This window comes from Mauremys reevesii, linkage group 5 (genome assembly GCF_016161935.1).
Source record: "Mauremys reevesii isolate NIE-2019 linkage group 5, ASM1616193v1, whole genome shotgun sequence".
Lineage (NCBI taxonomy): Eukaryota > Metazoa > Chordata > Testudines > Geoemydidae > Mauremys > Mauremys reevesii.
This window is the reverse complement of record NC_052627.1, coordinates 90,678,374-90,702,991: the sequence shown is the minus strand read 5'-3', so window position 1 is coordinate 90,702,991 and position 24,618 is coordinate 90,678,374. Positions and strand designations below refer to the sequence as shown.

At 41.2% G+C, this 24,618-nt stretch overlaps 1 protein-coding gene and 1 long non-coding RNA gene across 5 annotated transcripts in view; one reads left to right on the top strand and one right to left on the bottom strand.

Annotated features, from left to right (window-relative positions):
• Positions 1-24,618, top strand: part of SLAIN2 (SLAIN motif family member 2) — a 61,356-nt gene that overhangs the window by 34,943 nt on the left and 1,795 nt on the right. For 2 of the 4 annotated variants that reach the window (XM_039540490.1, XM_039540488.1), the window contains 4 exons: positions 211-570; positions 2,299-2,436; positions 9,158-9,235; positions 23,457-23,778. In XM_039540490.1, the coding sequence (XP_039396424.1) occupies positions 211-570; positions 2,299-2,436; positions 9,158-9,235; positions 23,457-23,778 (898 nt within the window). Of the gene's footprint in view, positions 1-210; positions 571-2,298; positions 2,437-7,585; positions 7,731-9,157; positions 9,236-23,456; positions 23,779-24,618 lie in introns of those variants that run through there. The other 2 variants (XR_005599111.1, XM_039540489.1) reach the window with 2 other exon arrangements.
• Positions 2,444-15,954, bottom strand: LOC120406144. The gene is made up of 4 exons (XR_005599112.1): positions 15,769-15,954; positions 11,904-12,078; positions 3,572-3,688; positions 2,444-2,829 (listed from the first exon to the last, which is right to left on the bottom strand). It is a non-coding gene; the product is annotated as an uncharacterized LOC120406144 (long non-coding RNA).

The window sequence follows — 24,618 nt, the reverse complement described above, 5'->3', positions numbered from 1 at the left end:
TAAATCAGCTCCCTATTTCACATAGGCTACCAACTATCAGATAACTTTGTTGATACAGGTCTGGGATGAAATGGAATCCTCAAATAAGAGGAACTAGGATTTGCTAAATATGACTTTGAACTTGGGGTAGGTATTTGTATACACAATCTATATAATAATATCCATTTCTTGTCTAAGATAATCTGTAAACAATGTTCTTACTGTTGTCAGGTCTCCGGCAGGAGTATGCAGCCACTACTTCTCGACGTAGTTCTGGTTCCTCTTGCAATTCTACAAGACGGGGCACATTTAGTGATCAGGAACTTGATGCACAGAGCTTAGAGGATGAAGAAGACAGTACACATCATGCAGTGCATCCGGCTGTTAACAAGTTCTCACCATCACCACGCAACTCGCCATGGCCTTCACCAAAGCAGTCTCCCAGGAATTCTCCTCGTTCTCGATCACCTGCTCGAGGCCTGGAATATAGCAGAGTGTCACCCCAGCCTATGATTAGCCGCTTACAGCAACCTCGTCTTTCGCTTCAAGGCCATCCTACGGATTTACAGACTAGCAATGTCAAAAGTGAAGGTAAAGAGCTTTGTCTCAAATGTGTGCACTGAGCACTAATGCAGTAGTATAGTGTTGTAAATAAATGTAGCGGTCAGTTTGCAATGTGAGTGATCAAAAACTTGTGGCAAACCTGGTAACCCTAAGGTATTCAGAAAAAAATACAAAGGCTCTTATATGGATACCAGTGAGACTGAGAGCTCGCACTCATATTTTTTTACTTCAATCCAGTGACATGAGGGATTATATACCTATTTCCTGCATCTGACTAACTGTATTTCTTCTAAATCAGGATGGCCCAGTGAACAGCCCCTCATCCTGATAAAACAGCTGTCCTCCCACTCCCATCTAAAGCTCTTCTCACTTGGATAAACTCCAGTATTATTTGGGCTGGCGACATATGGAGCAGCTACTGAGTTCTGTCCTAATCCCTGCAGAGCATAGAAGCTCCACAGGGACAAATAACCAAGGTGCTGTGATACTTAAGTAGTGGATGTGGTATTAAAACCTAGCTAGAATCCCCAGAACAGGGAAATGCCATGTGTTGGGAAGGGAAGCTCTTTCCCAAATAAGCAGCAGTCCTTCCATTCAACAAGTTGGCGGGGGTGTGAGTATGGGCATTCCCTGGAAGATGACCGTCTCAAACTATGGCCCTGTTAAAATTGAGTCTAATGTACAGACGAAAGATACTTAGGCTATGCCTACACTGTGCACCTTACAACAGCGTGGCTGTGCCGCTGCAGCCGTGCTGCTGTAAGGTGCACAGTGTAGCCGCTCTTTGCCAGGAAAGAGCTCTCCCGGTGACAAAATAAAACCCTGCCCAACAATGGGCAGTAGCATTGTTGACAGGAGAGTGGCTCCTGCTGACGAAGCGCTGTCCACACCGGCGCTTTTCGTTGGTAAAACTTTTGATGTTTAGGGGTGTGTTCTTCGTTTTTTTCCGCCATATCTCTGAGTGACAGAAGTTTTAACGATGAAAGTGCCAGTGTAGACGTGACCTTAGAAAGCTGTTAATAGTTTAAAATGCAGATTGGAAACCTATGTAAGAATATGCACTTTTGTGTAATGTGTTTAATGGCTTGGACTTTAGTTTTTTGAATTTTAAAGATCTCATGGTGCTCTTTGCAAAAACACAAGCGTTAGCCCTGGCATCTTGGCACAAATTCCATTTGGATAATTGTGCCTACCTAAAACTATACGAAGTTTCAGTTAGATACAGTGTCTTGTCAAAATAAACTGTAGTGTTAAGTAATGACCATGTTTCACTTAAGATGATTGCACTTCAGTAGTAGGTGGAATGAATCTTTTTTTTTTTTTAATTTATATAGAGAGAGATTGGAAACTGTGTAATTATATAATACTTTTTTAAAAACTGTTACTTGGGCATAAATTGATGGGAAAAATTACTATGGTCAAACATTGTGTAATATATAGTACAAAAAAATCATGGGTTCACAATGCAGATAATCGAGAGTTTCAAAATCAGCTATATTTCTGACTCGCACACAGCAAAATTGCTACATATTTGGGAATAAAATACATGCAGAATATTTCATATGTGAGGCATAAGAAAATAATTGTCTTCTGTAGAACAGTAGAATGGTCTAAATAGTATTTAGTTTTTAATTTGCAGTGCAGTTTTATACAGCAAAATTAATTTTCAGGTCAGTTTTTGAAGACCATCAGTTATGTTGTCAGTCTTCTGCATGAGATTGTACGTTGTGTCTTTGTATTGTTTTTTTTATACAGAAAAACTAAGGCGTAGTCTTCCAAACCTGTCCAGGACACCTAACATCCATGCTGAGTCTGTGAAAAACAGCAGAAGTGATTCAAATTTTCAAGTGCCAAATGGAGGAATACCTCGCATTCAACCTCAGGCTTCAGCCAGTAAGTATCTTTACAGAGATATTGTAAACACATAGTTTGGAATTAGATTGAAAGCAGTAGCATGTGTTTACAGTTTCATGGTAAAGAGAACCATTTCATAAAGAACTACACATAACATTAGCCTTGATGTTTAGTCAAGTCCGAAATCAGGTTATAAATGCCAAATCTGACAGGAAAAAAAAAACAGGTTGTTTCCAAGTTTAGCACTTCTCTTCCATTAAAATTATGTATGTGCCTACTATTGTCCAAGTTATTTTTCATAACTTCTTAATATTTTCCTCACCCTCTTGAAGTTTCCCCAGAAATTTGAAATTGAAGAGTTTTCCCCTCTTTTTCCCTTGTGTGTGAGATTGCTTGTCATTGTTGAAATGCGGCATTGTGCTGTATTTTCCTCTGTAAAATAAAATGAATACTGGTGAAGAATTACATGAACTTTGAACCGATGAGAGAACATCAGTTGTTACTTCTATACAAAATATGACAGTCCCTTTTTTAAAATATATTTAATATTTTGGTATATTCTGGTACATGTGTTTAGTATACATACACTTCAGACTAGAGTATTGTGGAAACCATTTTTATTTACTATAATTAGAGAACTTGTACAGTGCTACTTTGTACTGTTGCATTTTGTTTTCAAGATTTTATGAAAACTAACTTTCTGGTTTTCTTCACCTTTTAATTATATTGCAGTACACAAAAATGAGGTAAATATGGTTTTTAAAGGATGCTGAAAGCTGATCTGAAATTACATCTATTTGTCTTGTTTTGGCTCAGTCATTTATGTCTCTTCCTTTGCCCTATCAGATGGGTCTCTTCTTTGTAAGCCAGTGAAGTAATGAAATGCAGGATATCAAAAATGCAAAAATCCATGCTCAAATACAAGATTCTTGCAAGTTTCAATACCTTTCAAGTAAAGGATGAAATGAATTTCAAATCCCCATTATGTGCATATACATTACTGTCAAGCAAAACAAACCTAATGCTCTGCGTTAGTTGTGGGAGGGTCAGTAAGCTGTGAACTGCAAGATTAGATTTTTATTCATATTGCAGGCCTCTCCTTAAAGGACTCACTACTTTAAAAAACAAAACAAAAGCAAATGTATTTTAAGGTGCAAGTCTAACAGTTCTGTACCTGTATCTTTTTAATCTTCAAATATTCATTCACAATTGGATGCTTCTAGGATAATGTGATGACCATCTTTGTCTAAGCATTAAAGGTTTAATTTGTAGATTTTTAGTGTGTGAAATTCTAAAGCAAGGAAAACATGATCAAATGATTAAGGAAGAAAACATGAATTGTTATTTCAAGTTTGTTAGGCAATAAAAGCACATTATTAGATACAAGCTTCTGAAATATGTGGTATATATCCTTATTGGATTAATAGTTTGACTTAAAACTATTACAGCAAGAAACTCAGTTGAAGAAGAACTACTTCCACTGTCAGACAAACTATATATAAAATCCCATTAAAGTATATGTTATCACACCGGTCTATAGTAGTTAAAAAACAACTTGATAGTAGCTCTCCTAATGGAATATTTCAGTGGTAGTTTTAATTGCTTAAGAACGTTGCATATTTGTAAGAATTTAAAACAAAAGGAGGGTTTTAGCAAACACATGGGTTACTTGGGGGCAAATGTCTTAATATTGAGCAAACTTTAAGGAAATATTATACAAAACTTACTTAGCCAGGTCACTTCTGACTGTTCACTATACAAGAGTTAAACTTTTCACATCCTAGCTTGTACTGCTTAATCCTGTCATGAAGTCATAATATTGTGACTTCAAGTTTAGCATGGTAATTAGACTGTAGGATCCAAAGTAGTGTTTAAACAGTGTCATTAATTAACAGACAGATAAGAATTATGGAAATCATTGGGTGAATTTGTTATATCCCATACTTGAACATTTTTTCAAAGCACAAAAGTCCATGTAGCTTAACTGGATTTATATAAATTGGATTTCATGAATAAAGCCCAGACTTTTACCCCTTACAGTTTCCTTGCTCTTGTTGATGTTAGATCCTTGCTACTGAATATACAAACCAATTTTTTTTTTATTTTTTTATTTGTTTTTAAGATTTAGAACATGAAGTAAATCTATTTAGGATGGTCTTATGTGTGTGTACATACAAACATCCAGTTTTAAGTATTGAGTTCCTGGAATTCTGATCATTTCTGTATTTGAACTTCCATTTTTTCCCATTGAGTTTGTATTTAACTGTTTCACTTCGGACAAATGCCACTGTTAAATTATTGCAAAGTTTGCCATGTTTTCTTGTAGCAAGGACTTCTTGGGTTTTGAGATCCAAATCTTTCACCTGCTGGTCTTGCATGAGCTTAACCTTGCAAGGTTGCTACATTTCTATCTAAGGTCATTGCTTTTTCCTTGTCAAAGGCTGCTGTTCACTAGCTAATGTACATGCTCATCTGCTATGGCTGCATTACTGAATGTGCTGTGGATGCTGGCAATTGAAAATTAGTCGGGAATGCAGTAAGACCTCTAAATTGGCAACTGCTCAGATGTGTGATATGTTGAACAGGTAACTTTAGAGATGTCTAGCTAGTCTAAGTGGAAGAAATGTACTTCCAGACATGATCTTCTGTATGTGTAGTTGTACAGGATATAAAGACAGTTACTCTGATAAGTTTTTAATGTAATCCAACTGAAAAATTATTTTCAAATAGTCTGATGCAGTCTAGTGTAAAGTCACCACTCAATCAGTCCATCTATAAATAGTGTATTACAGTTTCTATTTAAAACTGGCTAAATTACACACTCATGTCTGTAGCTATTTAAAACTCCTGAGTGATATGTGAAAAATCACTTTGTGAACGTAGATAAACTATTGAATGATTGTCTCTTCTTACTAGATCTTAACTATCCATATTTTAATACTTAAGTTCCATATATCAAAGAACAAGTTCTTCCAATATTTTTGTTGCATTGGATTTTCAAATATTGTATAACTGCAGGGACAGTGTCACGCATTCCTTCAGAGTTTTTCTCCCAAGCCACGCAAACCTCTGAAAAGCTATTAGGAAATTTTTTAGGGGGAACTTCCAGATAGAAGACAGATACTTCTATTAAATCAAGTACATAATATGTATCTTTGTCCTTATATCAGTGTATTAAAATTCAAATGTACTAGGTGAAATCCTAAAAGTGGAGTTAAACACACTTGGCTGTTAATTCAGGGTGCAGCATCTACAGCTTAGTTGCCTACTTATCTTTTGATAAAGTGGCTGAAATCATAAATGGCCACGGTGAAGCTCTGTAGCATGCACAGAGGATAAAAAGAAAAGTCAAACATTCTGATGCAAACAGTGGCCTACATTACTATAGTTTTTGTTGATTTGAAATATTGCTTTTAAAACTATTTGTTAGAAATCTGCATTGCACTTCAAAAGTGTGCCATCTATGGCAGAGTACATTTAATAGTATTCGTAGCATTTTACAAGTAGCATAATTGTAGGTGTTAGCTTTAAAGTTCAACTTTATGTAACCAAAACTGATAGAAATAGATAAAATATCCAATGCAAATGTTGAAGATATTTTATCATATTACATTCTGCATATTCACCTAAGGGAAACTGCTTGTTTCCTCAGCTTTGCTCCCCTCTAACGCCTGAAATTCTTTTTAGTGATACTAGTGCTGATAATTATGTAGTTAAAGAATCTTCATGGAGTATATCAGAGAATTTGATCTGTAAATGGGACATCTGTTTTAAAGTCTTACATATTGATCCACTAACCTCACTTGCAAATGAAATGTAAGTGTCATGATAGAAAAATCACTTAAACTTCAATTCTAGTACCAGATCTTCATTCAAATCAGACAGTTAAGCAAGATCAGAGAATCAGCAAAATTAATGGGTGGCTTCCTTATCCAAATATAAATAGGTTGAATAGTATATTGGGACATGGGTTGGAAAAATAACTCTGCCTTTTAAATTCATTCTTGAGAAACTTTCTTCTGGAGCACACAAGAAGTTGCTCTTCTTGTCTTTGAGTGGTGTTATACAGCACAATGAGACTGGAAATAAACATGACTGCATCAATAAGAAACCAATAGTCAGAGGCATAGGTAGACATGATGGGCTAGTGGTCTGTTACAGTTTAATTCCTAGATATGATTGTTTGGAAGCTTTTGTTCATTTCTACAATTAAAACAGTTGTGTGTGCTTTGTGATATCTTTTATCACTTTTCTTGTTTGTGTAAATGGGGGTACATTGTACAAAAATGCTTTACAACCTAGAAATTAAGTTAAGCAAAGGATTCCCAGTGAGTTTGTACATCAGAAGTGGTGATGAAACTGTGTAGAGGTTGAGTGTGTGTAAAGCTACACACTTCTATCACAGAATGGGGTTCAGACTGGTTAGGCTCTAGCTGATACAAAGTATTACTACTGTTCTTTGTATTTATGAATTACAGAGCTAGCACCTTGTATTATATTTATGAGCATTTCATTATTTTTTACTATTTTATGAAAGAATAGCAATTCTGAGTAAACATTTTTTATTATAGCATTTAAGACCAAGACAAGAAGACATGCTAGCCAGCCATAAATTGAGATGAGGAAAATTATGCAATTTTCTGTTCTCTCCCTCCCTACTCCTCAAAGAGCTATTGTAGATTTTGAAGTGTAAGAGGGCCCATGGAGATAATCTTACATTATGATTGAATATGAATGATTGTAAAGTTGGAGAAGTTACAAGTATTTAAAAAGATGTTACTAAGATGCTAATTTTTTTCTCCCATCAAAGTGCCACCAGTTCTGGTGTTTGACTTGATGTAGAGTGCTGTGGGGCTTGGTGGGCAGGACAGGCCTTGTATTCATAACTGTCCTCCATCAGGGGTTATGCCAAGGATGGTAACTGAGGTCTGATCTACACCATTTTAGTGCTGGTATAACTGTCAGGTAGGTATGTGTTTCTCTCCCTCCCCCCAGTAGTTACACTTATACAATTCCTAGTGTGGATGCAGTTATACCAATATAAAGTTGCCATAATACTGGTATAGTTTAGTCCCATTCCTATATTACTTAGACTGTTATAAGAACTTGGGTATAACTGCTGTACACACTGGGGACATTATACCACTTCACACTAGTACAGTGAAAATGGTGCAATTTTTGTGTGTAGACAAGGCCTTAGGTTCCAGTAGAGGCTACCTCCCAGCTAGTGAAGATTGCTGTGAGAGTATACTGAATCTCTGAATTCCTGGCATGTTCCTTCCTGCCAAGCATCTGCTGCTCCTAGAACTTTGCTGGCTGGCTGTTGGCAAATGGTAGGTTACAGGGACCCTTTAAGGCACTAACATAGGGGTGGGCAGACTTTTTGGCCTGAGGGCCGCATCGGGTTTCGTAAATTATATGGAGGGCAGGTTAGGGGAGGGGGTCGTGGCCTGGCCCCCATCTCCTATCCCCCTGCCCCTGGGGACTCCTGCCCCATCCAACCCCCCCCCCACCCCCCCATTCCCTGATGGCCCCTCTGGGACCCCTGCCTCATCCACACACACCCTTTACCTGCCCCCGGACTCCCGCCGCCCTATCCAACCCCTCCTCTCATTCCTGATGGCCCCTTCGGAACTATCCAACCACCCTTTCTCCCTGTCCCCTGACTGCCCCGGAATCCCTGCCCCTGACTGCCCCCTGCCGCCCCATCCAACCCCCCCTCCTTCCTGACTGCCCCCCGGGACTCCTGCCCTCATGCAACCCCGTTTCCCCCCGACCACCACCCCAAACTCCCCTGTCCTCTATCCAACCCCCCCAGCTCCCTGCCTCCTTACCACACTGCCTGGAGCACCAGCAGCTGGCGGCACTACAGCCACGCTGCTTGGCTGGAGCCGGGCCACTCTGCCGCCGTCACCACGCAGCACAGAGCACCAGGTCAGGCCGGGCTCTGCAGCTCCGCTTCCCCAGGAGCTCACAGCCCTGCCACCCAGAGCATTGCACCGGCGGCGGAGTGAGCAAGCTGAGGCTGCGGGGAAGGGGACAGCAGAGGAGGGGCTGGGGGCTAGCCTCCCAGGCCAGGAGCTCAGGGGGCCAGGCAGGACGGTCCTGCGGACCGGATGTGGCCCGTGGGCCGTAGTTTGCCCACTCCTGAACTAAAAGGACTTGGTTTTTTGCTGAGATCTATTCTTGCAGAAGCCAGCAAAGCCCAATAATTCTGGAACATATCTAGATTTGATGGCTGGCAATCCTGAATTTGATTGATTATTAGCTTGCATACGTTTTTGTAAGTTTGAGGGGAAAGTCACCTTTTCTGAAAGTTTCTCTTTGCTTTAAAAGGAAAATTAACCTTGTTTTATCAAGTTAAATCTGGCAGTCAGTCTTAGTTTCCATCTTTACTTTATATCTAATCTTGCACTGAGATTGCTGTGGCATGTGAGCTGGTGGCTTGTTCTCCCTTTGGTGTGTTTTGCCTTCCTGGGTTTTTAGCCCTGCAAGAAACTTCTTTACTATTAAGGAATTTGTGCATTTTCCACCACAAGGTTTTTGACACTGTCCCTTTGCAACCTTTTAATGCAGCAAGCACCACTTTAAAACAAAACACGTCTTTTCTTATAGAGCCGTAACAGCTTTTGAAAACTGTTATTCGCTTTACTAGCTGCTTGTTCCCTGGTGCTTCACAAGCAGATGTGGTTCTATATCCCAAGTGAATTGAGTTGTGTTGTCTTTCTAGACAAATATAACACTTCTTATCTTTCAACAGCTATGCAAAGGCAGAAAAAATTGCCTCGTGCTGCCTTCAAAACCAAACAGTTTCTTCAAACTCCATCTACAAAAGGAGGTAACTAACTTACAGCCTCTTACCAAGTTCCAGCAAAACTCCGAAAACTGTTCACCTGTGTTAAATCTTGTACCTTTAATTTAACAAATACAAACAATTGCATGCAGAGACTAACAGTAAATTGGAGTTTAATATATCAATATAGCACAATCATGTCTTGTCTGCTGTGGGCAGAAAGGTTTCTTGAGAGATGGATATTCACTTTGAGATATGATCCAAGGACTTATGACTTCAAGCATAAGAAATTAAAAAAAAAATCATTTCTGGATTAGCAAAGCTGATTTCTGATGCCATATTCATTAAGGCTGCATTCATGAGATTAATTTTTAACACTGCGTTGTTTTTGTGTTTTTTTAAACTTCTTTTCTCCCTTTGCATTGGGAAAAATGTCAACAATCATGAGTGAAAAATTGCTGCCTTACATGTCAATGTTAGAAATAGATGCTAGCAAGTTAGTTACTCCTGAAAAAGTTCAAGTGTAGCATCAATTCTCCTTAAGATAATAACAATTATACATTTTTAGTCAGAAAATAGTCTAGAAAATATTAGTATAGTGTCTCTGCTATTAATGGCTATGCTATTAATGGCTCAAGTACATTCTTACCAGAAGAATCAAAATTTAAACTTCAATCCGACTGGACCAAACTTAATATCTGAGCCCTAATTAGTTGTTTTAAATTCTGGTGGGCTTGTACAAGACACTATCATCTCACTATGAAGGTATAACCAAAACATATAATTGTATGAGCTTTATTAAAATGCAGTTGTTTCTGTTGTCTCTAAAGTCCAGAAGATCCTAGTGCAAGACCATGCTTCACCTTAAAATTAAGTACATTAGAGAAGTCTCTGTTGCAAAGTCACTTATTTTATATCAATGACTGCAATCTTTTCATAGCAAATACCCAATTGATTTTAAAACATATCTATGACAATTAATAGTCAACACACAGCTTAAAGCCACTAACAAGTTACTTCATTGTATGCAGGAAGTTTTACTGTCTTCTGCCTTCCCCTTATTAATAGCACTTTCATCAACCTAATAAAATAAAATTTGATCCAGATTCTTGTGGTTACACATAAATGTGTCTGTAACTGATCTGTTCAGAACATTTCCTAGCAATATCAGGAATTTCACTCAATCTTGAGGATAACTAAAGAATTGAACTCTTTTTGCGAGACCTATTTAGTCAGTCACCTGGACTGGAATAAAACTGCCAATGTCTCCTGACCAAAAAATTTTAATGCAGTCTTTCTGGCTAGCCATTTCCTTTTAGTCCTAATTCTGGATACTTCCCAGATTTTCTAGGGAGAACTGGACAGAATGCTTATCAATCTGGAAATGTTGGAACCCGTAGAGGAATTTAATAGCTTCTCTTGCTTGGGGTTTGAAGTGGTTTCTTTTAATTAGACTGTCAAATAAAATTCTAAAGCCCAAAGTTTAAAACACTCTAAAGTTTGTTATGCTGTCTGTTAGTTTTGATCTCTTTTCATTAAGATCCTAGAATGCTATCTTCAGTTTTGGACTATAGATTTTTTTTTTCCAAGTAGTGTCCCTATAGGTACTCCACTGTATGTGTATCTGCACCACTGCGCCTCTGATAAGAGATTGTAGGTAGCAGTGTCCATTCAGCCCACACAGCTCCCTCATGGCCTGCTTCAAGGCTGCGTGAGGGAACCCCTCAATTCCTTTGGCCTCAAACTGAAAGAGCAGTTGTCCCTTCCTTATCTGCATCATTAGCATAAGTAGTAGTTGTTTTGGGTTCTTTTGTTTTTAATTAGTGTTTCATTACCCCCTTGGTTTTTAAAAAAAGAAAGGGATCTTTAGTTTAAGTTTTTACCCTTTTTTGGGGGGATCCTCCCCTTTCTTCCCGCAGGGTGTTTAGAAATCATTCTAACTTCTTTCAGTAAAATTTCCTGCAAGGAGTTGGTTCCAGTAACGGACAGACACTCTCACTGTGTCCAAGGTAGTCCCATTTCCCTCAGAAGTGCTCTCTCTGACAGCAGCTAAAGGCAAGGTTTCGTAAAAACTGGGAGCTGAAGTGAAAACTCCTCCTTATGGAAAAAGGCACTTCAGCCAAGAAGGGACTCCGGTGCCAATCCTGGATCATCCCCAGAGCCTTCTACTTCAAAAGGGTAGAGTTGTGAAAAAACCCGCAGTTTCCCCCCGTAAAGGTTTGAGCTCGACAAAAAGGGCTCCAAGCCATTGACCAGCCAGAGGGGTTCCCCAGCACGATTGGCCACTATGGCACCTGGAGGATGTCATTTTCCTGGCCTCTCACTGTGGCCTGCTGTCACAATACAAGGGACCTCCCCAGTTCCTTCAAGCTGACCTGCAGTCATGGTATGGGCTTCCTTGGGCACCCCCGCCCATGCCCTTACCTCCCTAATGGCCTTATTGGGATCCTTTTGTGATGTACACAACCTACATGTTGAGGGCATACAGTGTGTCTCAGAGAGAGTTCAACAGATGGTCCCTTAGAGCCTCACTGTCCCGAGCTCCTGAGCCAGAGATGGAGGAAACTTTTGAAGACCAGGAAAAAAGGCTCAAAGGGGAAGCCACCCTCCTCCCTCCCTGCCCCCCAGCAAACTTCTCGTCTTTCTCAGATGAGTCTGTAATGCCTCCCCCTCCATCACTAGGTGATGATTTTAAGAACTTTCAGGATCTTACCAAGAGAGTGGCAGATGAGCTGCAAATTCCCCTGCAGGAGATAACAGACACGCATCACAAGCTGATGGATATTCTTCATACTGCCTCCTTGTCCAAAGTTGCCCTCCCAATGAATGAGGTGATTTTAGATCCTGCCAAAGTCATCTGGCCAGACACCAGCCTCCATCGCATCAACCTGCAAGAGAGCCAGCAAGAAGTACTACATACCTCCCAAAAAGACAGGCTTTGTTTCGACATCCACAACCCAACTCGATTGTAGTGGATGCAATTAATGCACACAGCAAACAACATCATGCCAAGTCGACTCCATTCAATTGGGATTGGAAGAAGCTAGATCTCTTTGGGAGGAAGGCGTATTCGTTGGTGACATTGCAGCTTAGAGTCACAAACTACCAAGCTGTCAAGACCAAATATGGTTTTATTAATTATGGAAAACACAATGAGTTTGTGGAACATCTGTCAGAGCCACAAAAGGAGCAGTTTCAGCCCTTGTCAGAGAGGGCCATTTAGTAGCTAGAACTGTGATACAGATACTGGATGTGGCCGATACAGCAGCCCGCTTGGTCTCTAAGATGGTGACAATGAGGTTGTCTTCCTGGTTACACCTTTCAGGGTTGTCCAAAGAGCTGCAGACAATGGTGGAAGATCTCCCATTTGAAGGGCCCAAGTTCTTGGCTGATAAGACAGACTCCACTTTCCACACCCTGAAGGATTCCTGGGCCACATTACACTCCCTAAGAACCTACACTGCGGGACAAAAGAGAAGATACAGCTCTCAACTACATCACAAGTCACAACCTCTTCAGTACCCACTCTCACAGTGCTATTATGAATTGTAGTGCAAAAGGCCCGGAGTACAAAAGTGGAAGCAGTCAGCACCCCAGTCTGTGTCCCTTCACCTCTCCTCTGCTGAGCACTTCTGACAGTTTGGTTGAGGGTCTGAACAGTTATTCCTTGCAATATCAGCTGCTTTCTATGCACCTGTCACATCCCTTCAGAAGTCACTTGGCCCTCTTTCACAACAGTTAGAAGAATATCACCTCCGACAGATGGGTCTTGGAGATTGTTTTGAAAGGTTATGTCATTCAATTCACATTCCTCCCTCACTCCTACCTCCCTTCCCAGTCCCTCATAAGGGACCCTTTGTGACGGGTTGGGTCACAGAAACCCACTTGGGACTGTCACCTGATGTTCTGAGACTACCTCTGAGCTCGTTTTCCCTGCCAGCTTGGGACTCCAGAACCTTGTCTTGTTGAGCCAGATACACTAATGTGCTGCAATACAGACCCAGGGTCAGTCTGACCCACGTCCCCAAAGCTGCAGACTTAACTGAAAACGGCTTAGCAAGTGCTCCTGTCTCTAGCACCCAGACGCTCAGCTCCCCATGGGATCCAAACCCCAAATAAATCCATTTTACTGTGTAAAAAAGCCTATAGAGGGTAAAATCATAAATTGTCCGCCCTCTGTAACACTGATAGAGAGAGATGCACAGCTGTTTGCTCCCCCAGGTATTAATCACTTACTCTGGGTTAATAAGCAAAAGTGATTTTATTAAATATAAAAAGTAGGATTTAAGTGGTTCCAAGTAATAACGGACAGAACAAAGTAAGTTACTAAGCAAAATAAAACAAAACACACAAGTCTAAGCCCAGTACATTAAGAAATTGATTACAGATGAAATCTCACCCCCAGAGATGTTCCAATAAGCTTTTTTCACGGACTGACTTCTTCCTAGTCTGGGTCCAGCAAGCACTCACACCCCCTGTAGTTACTATCCTTTGTTCCAGTTTCTTTCGGGCATCTCTTGGGGGTGGGAGGCCATCTCTTGAGCCAGCTAAAGACCAAATGGAGGGGTTTCCAAGGCCTTTTATAGTCTCTCTTGTGGGCAGAAACCCCTTTGTTCTCCTGTGCAAAATCACAGCAACAAGATGGAGTTTGTAGCCACTTGGGCAAGTCACATGTCCATGAATGAGTCAGCTCTTTGCAGGCTGACACCTTTGTTTACATGTTAGTTTGATTGTTCCCAGAAAAGCTCAGATGTGGATTGGTGTCTCCCAAAGTCCATTGTCAGTTAAGTGTTTCTTGATTGAGAACTTACTGAGAATAGTCCTTTCTCAAGAAGATGACCAAATGCTTCACTGAGGCTACTTAGAATCAAACACATTGAGATACAAGTACACAGCCAATATTCATAACTTAAAATACAAAAATGATACGCATATACAGACAGCATAATTATAACCAGTAAACTACAACCTTTCCATAGACACCCCACTTGACCACCTCTGTACAAGACCTTGTGCAACCATAGGACCCTGGTTGCAACAATGATCTATATGGTCACAGTTTGTCAGTAATGTCACACCCTTCTCACGAGAATCTGCTTCATCAGGAAATAGATCTGTTACACTTTGGGGCCCTAGAACCAGTCCTGCCGCAACTCAGAAGCCAGGAGTTTTACTCCCATTATTTCCTGATCCTCAAAGCAAAGGGAGATTGGCGGGCCATTCTAGACCTAAGGGCACTAAACAAATATGTGAAGGCACAGAAGTTCAGTATGGTCACCCTTGCAGCCATTATTCCAGCTCTAGAGCAAGGAGGTTGGTTTTTGGCTCTTGACCTACAAGATACCTACTTCCATATCTCAATACAACCATCGCACAGGAAATTTCTGTGGTTTAGTTTTGGGCAGGACTATTGTCAGTACACGGTGCTCCCATTCGGCCTCTCATCTGCACCCAGGGTATTCTCCAGGGTTCTTTCTGTCATAGCAGCACATCTGTGAACACTGAGTATTGTTATCTACCTGTATCTGGATGAGTGCTTCCTCAGGGCTCCCTCATTCGAGGATGCAGTACAAGCCATCCAGATGACCATATGCACATTTGAGCCGCTGGGCCTGCAACTCAACATACAGAAATCGACACTGACCCCAGATGGCGACTGGAGTTTATCAACACCAAACTTGAAACAGTACAAGTGAGAGCGTTTCTTCCGCTGCACAGACTTGTCACCCTCACGAGTCTCATAGAGACAGTCCAGGCCAGTCCCAAACACTACCTGCAGCTACTAGGTCATATGGCAGCATGCACCTTCATCACTTCAAAATCCCTCGAACACCACTAATCAAACTCCTATCAGCGCTTTCCACAGTAAGGCACTCTCTTGGGTGGTGGAAAGACCCATCCAACATTCGAGCAGGCGTTCCATTTGTGCAACCGCCACTAATGTTGACTATAGTGACTCAATATTAGGCTGGGGAGCCCACCCACACAAGCACAAGATTCAGGGCAAGAGGTCCTCCACAGAAGTGGCCTTCTATATCAGTCTTTTGGAGCAGAGAGCAGTCAGAAATGCCTGTGCACGTTTTCTGCCATTCATCAAGAACACCCACACAAACATCATGACAGACAGTATGATATTTATGTTTTACATAAAATGCCAGGGGGTGCCAGATCTCCCTCCCTCTGCATAGAAGCACTCAAACATTGGAACTGGTGCATCCATCACAACGTGCTAGTATCAGCCTTCTACCTACTAGGGATACAGAATGTGATAGCTGACAGTCTCAGGTAGATCATTTCTCAAGACCACGATTGGGAACTGAACTTAGAGGTGCTTCGCAACGTATTCGCCCCAACTACAAATCTCTGTTATTTACTGACACAAGAAATGTCCTCGTTACTGCCAGAGCTGTCGGGGCGAAACATTCACTGGAAGAAGCCCTCATCTTCACATGAGACACCTCTTGTATGCCTTTCCCCCATTTCCTCCTCTGTCCAAAGTCTTGTTGAAAATTCAACAAGGCAAAGCGAGAATTATTCTGATTGCCCCCTTTTGGCCAAGACAAGTCTGGTTCTCTTACCTAGCATAGATGGCAGTATGTTCTATGTTTTCTCTTCAGCTCATTCCTCACCTTTTCTCTTAAAACAAGAAGCAGATCCGCCACCTCCATGCTTGGCTCCTTCTTAGCTCCAAGACTTGGAGGTTGAATGCTCTGATGAGGTGAAAGATGTGCTGCTACACAGCCGAAAGTCAACCACTTGATATACTTGCCTACAAAAATGGAAATGATTCAGAATTTGGTGTCATTCTAAGCACATCGATCCGGTCTCATCCTCCCTCCCCTCTGATTTTAGATTACATTTTAGACTTCAGAAGGTCAAAACTCTCGCTCAGCTCCCTTAAGGTGCATCTTGCAGCCATAACGGCCTTCCATCATCAAGTAGACAGATACTCCGTGTTCACACCTGCTGATGCATAGATTCCTTAAGGGCATTGGGAATATCTTCCTGCATGTGATACCACTTGCTCCAACATGGGATCTTAACCTAGTTCTCAGACCTCTGACTAGATCTCCCTTAGAGCAAGTTGCCATGGGCTCATCTTACACCTGTCCATGAAGACAGCATTTCTAATTACTGTTGCCTCAGCTAGGTGCATAGGAGAAATAACAGCCCTGATGACACACGCACCATTCAAGAAAGTAACTGAGGCCACATCTCAAGTTTCTCCCTCCACTTTCCATATGAATCAACAGATCCAGCTCCCTGTTCGTTTTTCCCAAATCACATTGTGACAGCAGGGAGGTAATTCTGGATGTACTAGATGTTAGGTTAGAAGAGCACTACCATTCTACTTGGACAGGACTAAGGACTTTAGGAAATCCCCTAAGCTCTTCCTTTTGTTTGTGGAAAGAGCCAAAGGTTCCGCAATATTGCCTCAAAGACTATCCAAATGCATCTCTGGTGGCATTCATCTATTATCAATGGCGCAACCTGTTGTCTCTGTCGAGTCCATATGCACTCCATGAGATCAATTTCTACCTCAGTTGCATTCCTTAAAGATGTTCCTATCTCAGAAATCTATAGAGCAGCAACCTGGGCCTCTGCCCGCACTTTTGCAGAACGTTAGGCAGTTGCTGGAAATTCATCCTCTGACGCCATCTTTGGCTCATCAGTTCTCTGTAGTAACAAACTGCACTACGATGTCCCAGCTCTCCAGGAGAGATACTGCTGTGAAGTCACCTAGAGTGGAGCACCCATAGGGACACTACTCGAAGAGGAGGCAGTTACTTATCTTGTGCAATAACGATGGTTCTTCGAGATGTCTGCCCCTATGGGTGCTCCACTACTTGCCCTCTTTACTTCGGCATTCTCAATATGGGGCTCTGCAGTAGAGAAGGAACTGAGTGGGGTTTGCCTGCACAGCACTGCATAGCCTCGAAACAGACCATGAGGGAGGGACAGTGCATGTGCGGGCTGAACTGCTACCTAAAATCTCTGATTAGAGGTGATGGGGCACAGATACATCTACAGTGGAGCACCCATAGGGAGAGACATCTCAAAGAACCATTGTTGTTGCACAAGATGAGTAACTTCCTCATCCCAGAACGTCATTTATTTTAATAACTATTTAGGAAGTTTTAACAGGTGTATAAATGATTGTCATGTAAATATCAGAACCAGAACAACCATTACAACAGTGAGCTTATTTTTTGTTTAGAGAAACATTTACTAACAGTGGTACTTTTTATCACTTTTCTGATTGTCTGTACTTCAAAGGTCTTAAAAGGACAATCTGTTTAGGAAATATTTTTACTGATACTGGTATTTCAAAGTGCATAACACAACTGTAATATCTCTTTGTGCAAGGATTATCTTAGTTCATTATGTAGAATAAAACAAACACCCCTGTGAAATAACCAAGAAATTGTATTTAACAGTTAAACTGAAGTAGTTTATACAACTTGATCAAGATCACATAGCAAGCCAGTGATAGTCAAAACCCAGATTCCTGACTGTTCCTATTCTAACCAGGTGACCACACTCTGTTTGTTCATACTGATCAGAATCTCTTCCAATCAAATTCTTACGATATATTGATCTTTGCCTCTATGGACTAGATTCAATTTTCTGGAGTGCATATAACACTGAGTGTCTTTCATCTGACTTCGTCATGATTTAGACAATTTTAGCCTCATAATATCCTGATGAGAGAGGCAATTATCCCCATTTTACAGAAGGAGAAACTGAATCCCAAACTAATGACTTGTCTAATGTCATACAAAAAGTCTATGGCAGAGCTGCAATTAAAAGCATGTCTCCTTACTCCCAGACTGTAGTGGCTTCATCCTTGTGCTTTAGCTAGAAGTTCTAATCATATCTTATTAAAGGGATGAAGTTACTTATATGTAAGTAGAGTTCTCAAACACTCTCATTTTGTTTAATTCAACTGCTTGTGTTAGTGGTGTGTGTATATATAGCACTTGAATTGTATATGCCCCACCATTGTACAACAAGCAAGTCTTATTAATTAATTCAAGAGTTTACTCCTTTGTTCTTCTGTCTTCAGGGAACTCTGCTTACAGGTAAGTCTCCTTTCTATTCTAAAGATGCCAAACTGACTTTTATTAAACATTGTTCAAAAGTGTTCTCTAGGCAAAGTACTCTTGCTACATGGAACAGAACTGTTAGGCCATCTGCCAATAATTATGTCATGCTGGCTGTGGTTTGGAGTTAATCAAAGAATGCATTATTTAAACCAAGTGCTTTGCCTTGTTAAGAACTTTTGCTCTCAGAACAAATACAACTGTTAAAAATAAGTGGACAGTGTGGTGCTGTGGTGACTGAAGTATTTTATGAATTCATAGCTCAGACTGGAAGCCTATTCATAATATTGTAGTTCAGAAGAAAACTGACTTTGGGGAATTGGGAGGTTTACATTATTTTATTGGCTGCATATCTCTACTGGAAACTTGCAAACCATCTCTAATTATGTCATATTCTTAAGAATGTTACTACTTTACAAGTCCCATATTTTGCCTAGAAACCCTCTTCCCTTTCTGCCTGCAGGAGAGTATCTCAAACATCATAACAGACCAAAACTAAAGGCCATTTAGTGTGATGTAAGAGCAATGATCCTTGGCTGGTTTAAAACAGTGTAGTCAAGGTGATGAATGTGATGTCATATACATGTTCTACAACTGGATGAGATCTATCAAATATTGTAGGAAAGTTTTGTGTTTAAACTATTGCATGAGTTAGACCTTTTGCAATTTCAGTAACACCCTTAGGTTACTAGCAGTATTGCATCTTTAAAAAATAGAAATCTTTATTAGTTAAAGCCTAATCCTCCAGATTTGTGCCCCTCCTTGGGTCCATGCAGAATGCTGCTGCTAAAATAATCTCCCTGTCAAGTCATTCTGTCCACAACACTCTTTTTTTTCCTTTGAATCCCTCTTCTGGTTTCTTCTTCTCCACTGATCAGTTATAATCTGTTCCTTTTGGTTAAGGCCGTACATGATGTAACTCCCTCCTCTGTTTATCTGCTCTTTTAGCTCATTGCATTGTCCATGTCTAGTGATTCTAGCCTCTACCACTTGTTTGTTAGCTTCTTGCATAAGCAGCTTCATGCTTTATTCCAGGGGTGGGCAAACTATGGCCTGTGGGCCACATCCAGCCTGTGGGACCATCCTGCCCGGCCCCTGAGCTCCTGGCCCCTCCTCTGCTGTCCCCCTTCCCCTGCAGCCTCAGCTCGCTCACTCTGCCACCAGTTCAATGCTCTGGGCGACAGGGCTGTGAGCTCCTGGGGCAGTGCAGCTGCAGAGCCCAGCCTGACCCTGTGCTCCAGGCAGCGTGGTAAGGGGGCACGGAGCAGGGGGGGTTGAATAGAGGGCAGGGAAGTTTGGGTGGTCAGGGGGCGGGGGTGTGGATAGGGGTCGGGGCGGTCGCATGGGAGGAATGGGGGTTGAATGGGGGAAGGGGTGCAAGGGGGGAAGTCGGGAAGGACGGGGGGTTGGATGGGGCGGCAGGGGGCAGTCAGGGGCAGGGATTCCAGGGGCAGTCAGGGGACAGGGAGAAGGGATGGTTGGATGGGGCAGGGGTTCAGGAATGAGAGGAGGGGTTGGATTGGAGGGGCCGGGGGTGGTCAGAGGACAGGGAGCGGAGGAGGGGTTGGATGGGGCAGGGGTCCGGGGTGGGGAGAGAGATAGGAGGTGGGGGCTGGGCCATGACCCCCTCCCCTAACTGGCCCTCCATACAATTTCCGAAACCCAATGCAGCCCTCAGGCCAAAAAGTTTGCCTGACCCTGCTTTATTTCTTGCTACCCCCTTCCTTATCGAGAGAGCCACTATTTGCTGCTTCAGATCCTTCCTGAAGACCCACTTCTGCTATGTGGTCTATGGAAAATGGCCTGTCTGGAGGCCAGTGGAAATATGGAGATCATATTTTCGTGTGCATATAATACTGTATTAAATATAGATCTTAAACATCAACTTGCAGCCTACTAATTGTGTATCTAACTAATTTGCAACCCTATGCCCCTACTATTATTCTAGTTGTTCCCTCCCTCTGCTTAACCTTCTTTGTTTGAATTGTCAACTATTGCCTTAAAGAGAGAGTTCCTACCCCACAGAGTTTATTAATATCTCCTTCAAGTTTGTACTGCATCTATCACAATGGGGAGCCAACCATGATTGTGACCTCCAGCAGATACAAACGATGACAAATTGATATAGTATATTCACTTGTTGAACACCAAATTCACAACAGCTACATTCACTTGTTGAACACTAATTTTACTATTGTATTTTTCTGAATAAATTTTATCTGTTAATTTCCTGTGTCTACCTTATCACTGAATCCACCTAAAACGGTGATAAGCTAATTTTAAGGCTAGTGGAATTCTGTCAAGATCTCAGGAAATAATTTGGTTCAAATATTCTGTTTTACTTTTTTTAACAGTATTAAGGCTAAATAAATACTAGACTGTTCTATTAATGGCTTTTAATATTTTATTTGGAGAATAAAGTTTAAGATGTATTGTACTAGTGTCACACTAATGCACTACCAAGAATTGTTTACATGCATCGGTGACACTGGTAATTTAAATATTCTTTAGTCAGTATCTTTCTATAGATAAGACAGATGACAAAAAATTATTGCTAAATGTCTAAAATGTCAGCAACCTACGATTTAGTGTCGTACGATGCACAAGGGAACTCGTGTTAGGGTAACTCCCATTATACGAGAAGTTTCAGGGGGAATACTCCCTTTTAACACATATCAGAAAAGCAAGTTAACAGATGTTAATACTGTCTACACTACAGCTATGCTGGCATAGCCCCTTAGTATAGGCTACTGACAGAAGGAACACCACCTCCCAACATTAGCTATGTTGACAGAAACACTCTTCTACAGGCATAGCTGTTCCTGCACTAGAGGTTTTGTCAGTCTGGGTTTGGGTGTTTTCATACCCCTCACCAACGTCACTATGCCAACATGAATTTAAGTTTAGACCAAGCCACTGTGTGTAAACTTTATGAAGCTTCTTGAACACCAAGAGAAATAAGGCATAAAAGTATTGCATGTCTAAATGGTTAAGTGAAACAAACTGCAAATGGGACTTCCTTGGCTTGCAGATTTTCCCAGGAAAAGTTTTATAAAGGGGGGAGGGATAGCTCAGTGGTTTGAGCATTGGCCTGCCAAACCCAATCCTTGAAGGGGCCATTTAGGGGTCTGGGGCAAAAATCTGTCTGGGGATTGGACCTGCTTTGAGCAGGGGGTTGGACTAGATGACCTCCTGAGGTCCCTTCCAACCCTGACATTCTATGATTCTGAATTGCCACTGATACAAAGGGCTTGGCTACACAGGGACACTCAGAAAAGTTAATCAGAATTAACAAAAAGTGTGAATTTAAAAAAAAAGGGTTTGATAAATATCTTGTTGGGAGGAAGGCTATTAGTCATGATTTTCTATCTGTATTTTAACTAAATGCTCTAATATATTCGCTTTTAGGCTCATATTCTGATGTTTATGGTAGCTCAGACTTTAACGTTATCAAATCATTATGCTTGGTCTTAACCTGTGATTAATGGACTGAGTTAAGAGGCGAGGCTTAAGAGTAACCTTTAGGTTCCTTAGATTTTTTCCTTAGCAAAGTCTCATTGCATCAGAATCAGTATACAGAATTAGAAATGCACGTGTAACTAACCTTCAGCAATAGTACAGCAACCTAGTATCTTCAGAACTTCCATTTAGCAATGTGCTTTTTTTAAACTTTCTCACTGAGGAGTGCAACACTTCCATTTAAACGAATCCAAAGCAACTATGAGTTGTCATAAATTTATGCTTGACAGATACTTCTATTTCAAATATTGTTTTGAACAGAATACTCTTGCAAAAGTAACCTAGCATAGGTACAGAATCTTTCTTGGCGTTTATCATGATTGATATAGAGAACAGTTTTTGTTCATGGAATCCAAAATATAAACTGTTAACGCAAGGTGAGTGGAGTTACAGTCCTGGGATGTCAAGATCTTCAAGTACTACACTTAGGAAGGAAAAATCAAATGCACAGATAAAGAATTGAAATAACTGACTAGGCAGCGATACTGCAGAAAATGATGGATCACAAATTGAATGAGTCAAAAGTATGCTGTTACCAAGAAGGGGGGGGGAGAGGAAGTGTCATTCTGGACTGTATTAACAAATGTCATTTATAAGACACAGGTGATAATTGTTCTGCTTTACTTGGCACTCTGTCTACTTTTGGGCACCATACTTTAAGAAAGATTTGAACTAATTGGAGGAGAATCCAGAGGACAGCAGCAAAAATTGAAGTTTGGAAAACCTAACCGATGAGGACAGCTTGAAAGAATTGGTTATGTTTAGTCTAGAGAAGAGAAGGCTGAGGGAGGACAAGTCTTCAAATATGTTCTCCATGCCAAATGAAGGTAGAAGTATTAATTGGCTTAGGTTGCAGGAAGGAAAGTGTAGGTTGGATATTAGAAAAAATTCTCTAAGTATAAGGATAGTAAATCACTGGAACAGTTACCTAGGGAAGGTTTGGAATGCCCATCCTTGTAGCATTTTAAGAACAGGTTAGACAAGCATCTGTCATGGATGGTCTATATCTACTTAATGCTGCCTCAGCATGAGGAGATGAACTAGATCCAGGGGTTTTCAACCTTTTTCTTTCTGATTTCTCCCCCAACATGCTGTAACAATTCCATGGCCCGTCTGTGCCATGACAGCTGTTTTTCTCCATATAAAAGCCAGGGCCAGTGTTAAGGGATAGCAAGCAGGGCAATTGCCCGGGGTCCCAGGCCACAGGGGGCCCTGTGAAGTTAAGTTGCTCAGGCTTCAGCCTCAGGTGGTGGGGCTTTGGCTTTCTGCCCTGGGCCCCAGCATTAGACTTGCTGGCCTTGCTTGGCAGACCCCCTGAAACTTGCTTGTGGCCCCCCTGTGGGCCCTGGACCCCTGGTTAAGAACCACTGAACTAGATGACCTCTTGAGGCCCTGCCCAAGGCTACATTTCTATAATTCTACAATTTCTAAAAATTGCAGCAATTACTTGATACTAGCAGGTTATCTGACCTCCCCTTCTCCATGCTGTTTTATTGGCTACATTCCAACACGTACTATTTTGTCGTGTTTACCTTCTCCATGTGAAAATTTGCATTCCCTTTTATTAAACTGTCACTCATAGCTGTAACTCAAGATTATGTCTAGTGAAAGTGATTGATTGTTTCGTGTATGTCATTTTCCAGTACCTTCTCCAAGTAAATTCCGGCCCCCTGCAGCACCATCACCTCTGGCTCTCCGACAGCCAGTGAAAGCATTTAGTAACCATGGACCTGGTTCTGCTGCTGCTCCTCCAGAAGCTACACAACTGACACACAGCAGTTCTTCACCAGGACCTCTTGCAGTTCAGAATTCAGGCTCTCCAAGCCCTGCTAGCAGTATCAACAGTACTACTCTTACCAGACCGGCAGGGACAACGGGGGTGAGGAGTGGCTTGCCCAGACCTAGTGCCCCTTCTGTTGGGGGCATACCAGTGCCTCGCAGCAAACTTGCACAGCCTGTTCGCAGGTGAGTAATCTGAGGGGGGATTTTAAGTTCTGTATTCAGAAACTATACTTTCCTTAACACTTCTTTTGTACCTTACTACAGAAAACTAGAGTAACTATTGACTTTAAAAAAAATAGGAACATATAAAGGTAACCCAGGCCTACGGTATTAAAATCTGCATAGTCCATTCTCCTGTCATAATAAATGATACTCCCGTCCACCCCTGCAAAAAGAGCTTGTATCAGATGTAAAGCTGATAGTGTACTTGGATTGTACTATTGAATGTAGTGTAGAACTAAAGTTCTTTAATTTTAAAAGCGAGTATTTATCCCCACAGACAGACCCACACATTAAAGGTACATGCACTCGACAGTTACTTTAAGAAATGAGTAAAGAAGCAAAAGACAAATTCAAAAGCAGTGTTCAAGTTTAAAAGATAAATCTTTTGGTGCACACTGCTAAACAAAAAATGCTGATCTGCTAAACAATTCACATAAATTATGTGAAATACATTAAGATGTCCATAATGATGCTCGTAAAATAGTTCAGTCCTTACCTGTTTTTTATTCTGCTGTGAATAAGAAGTTCTCTTTACTGTTATGTAAGTTCAGATGCCAATCTTAGCTAAATGTTTGAATAGAAACAATAATGTGTTCAGAGACTTGTATTCAGTTCCAAGTTATCAACTATTGAGCCCTTAAAAGGAATGAAAATCTGCATAGATTGCCATTAATACTTGGCTCTTTTATGGAGTCTTTCTTAAATCATCTCAAAGTGCTATACAAACAGAGGACACCTGAGGTACCAAGAGGAAGTAATTGCCAAAGTTTTCACAAAGGTCAGTGGCAGAATTGGAACAAG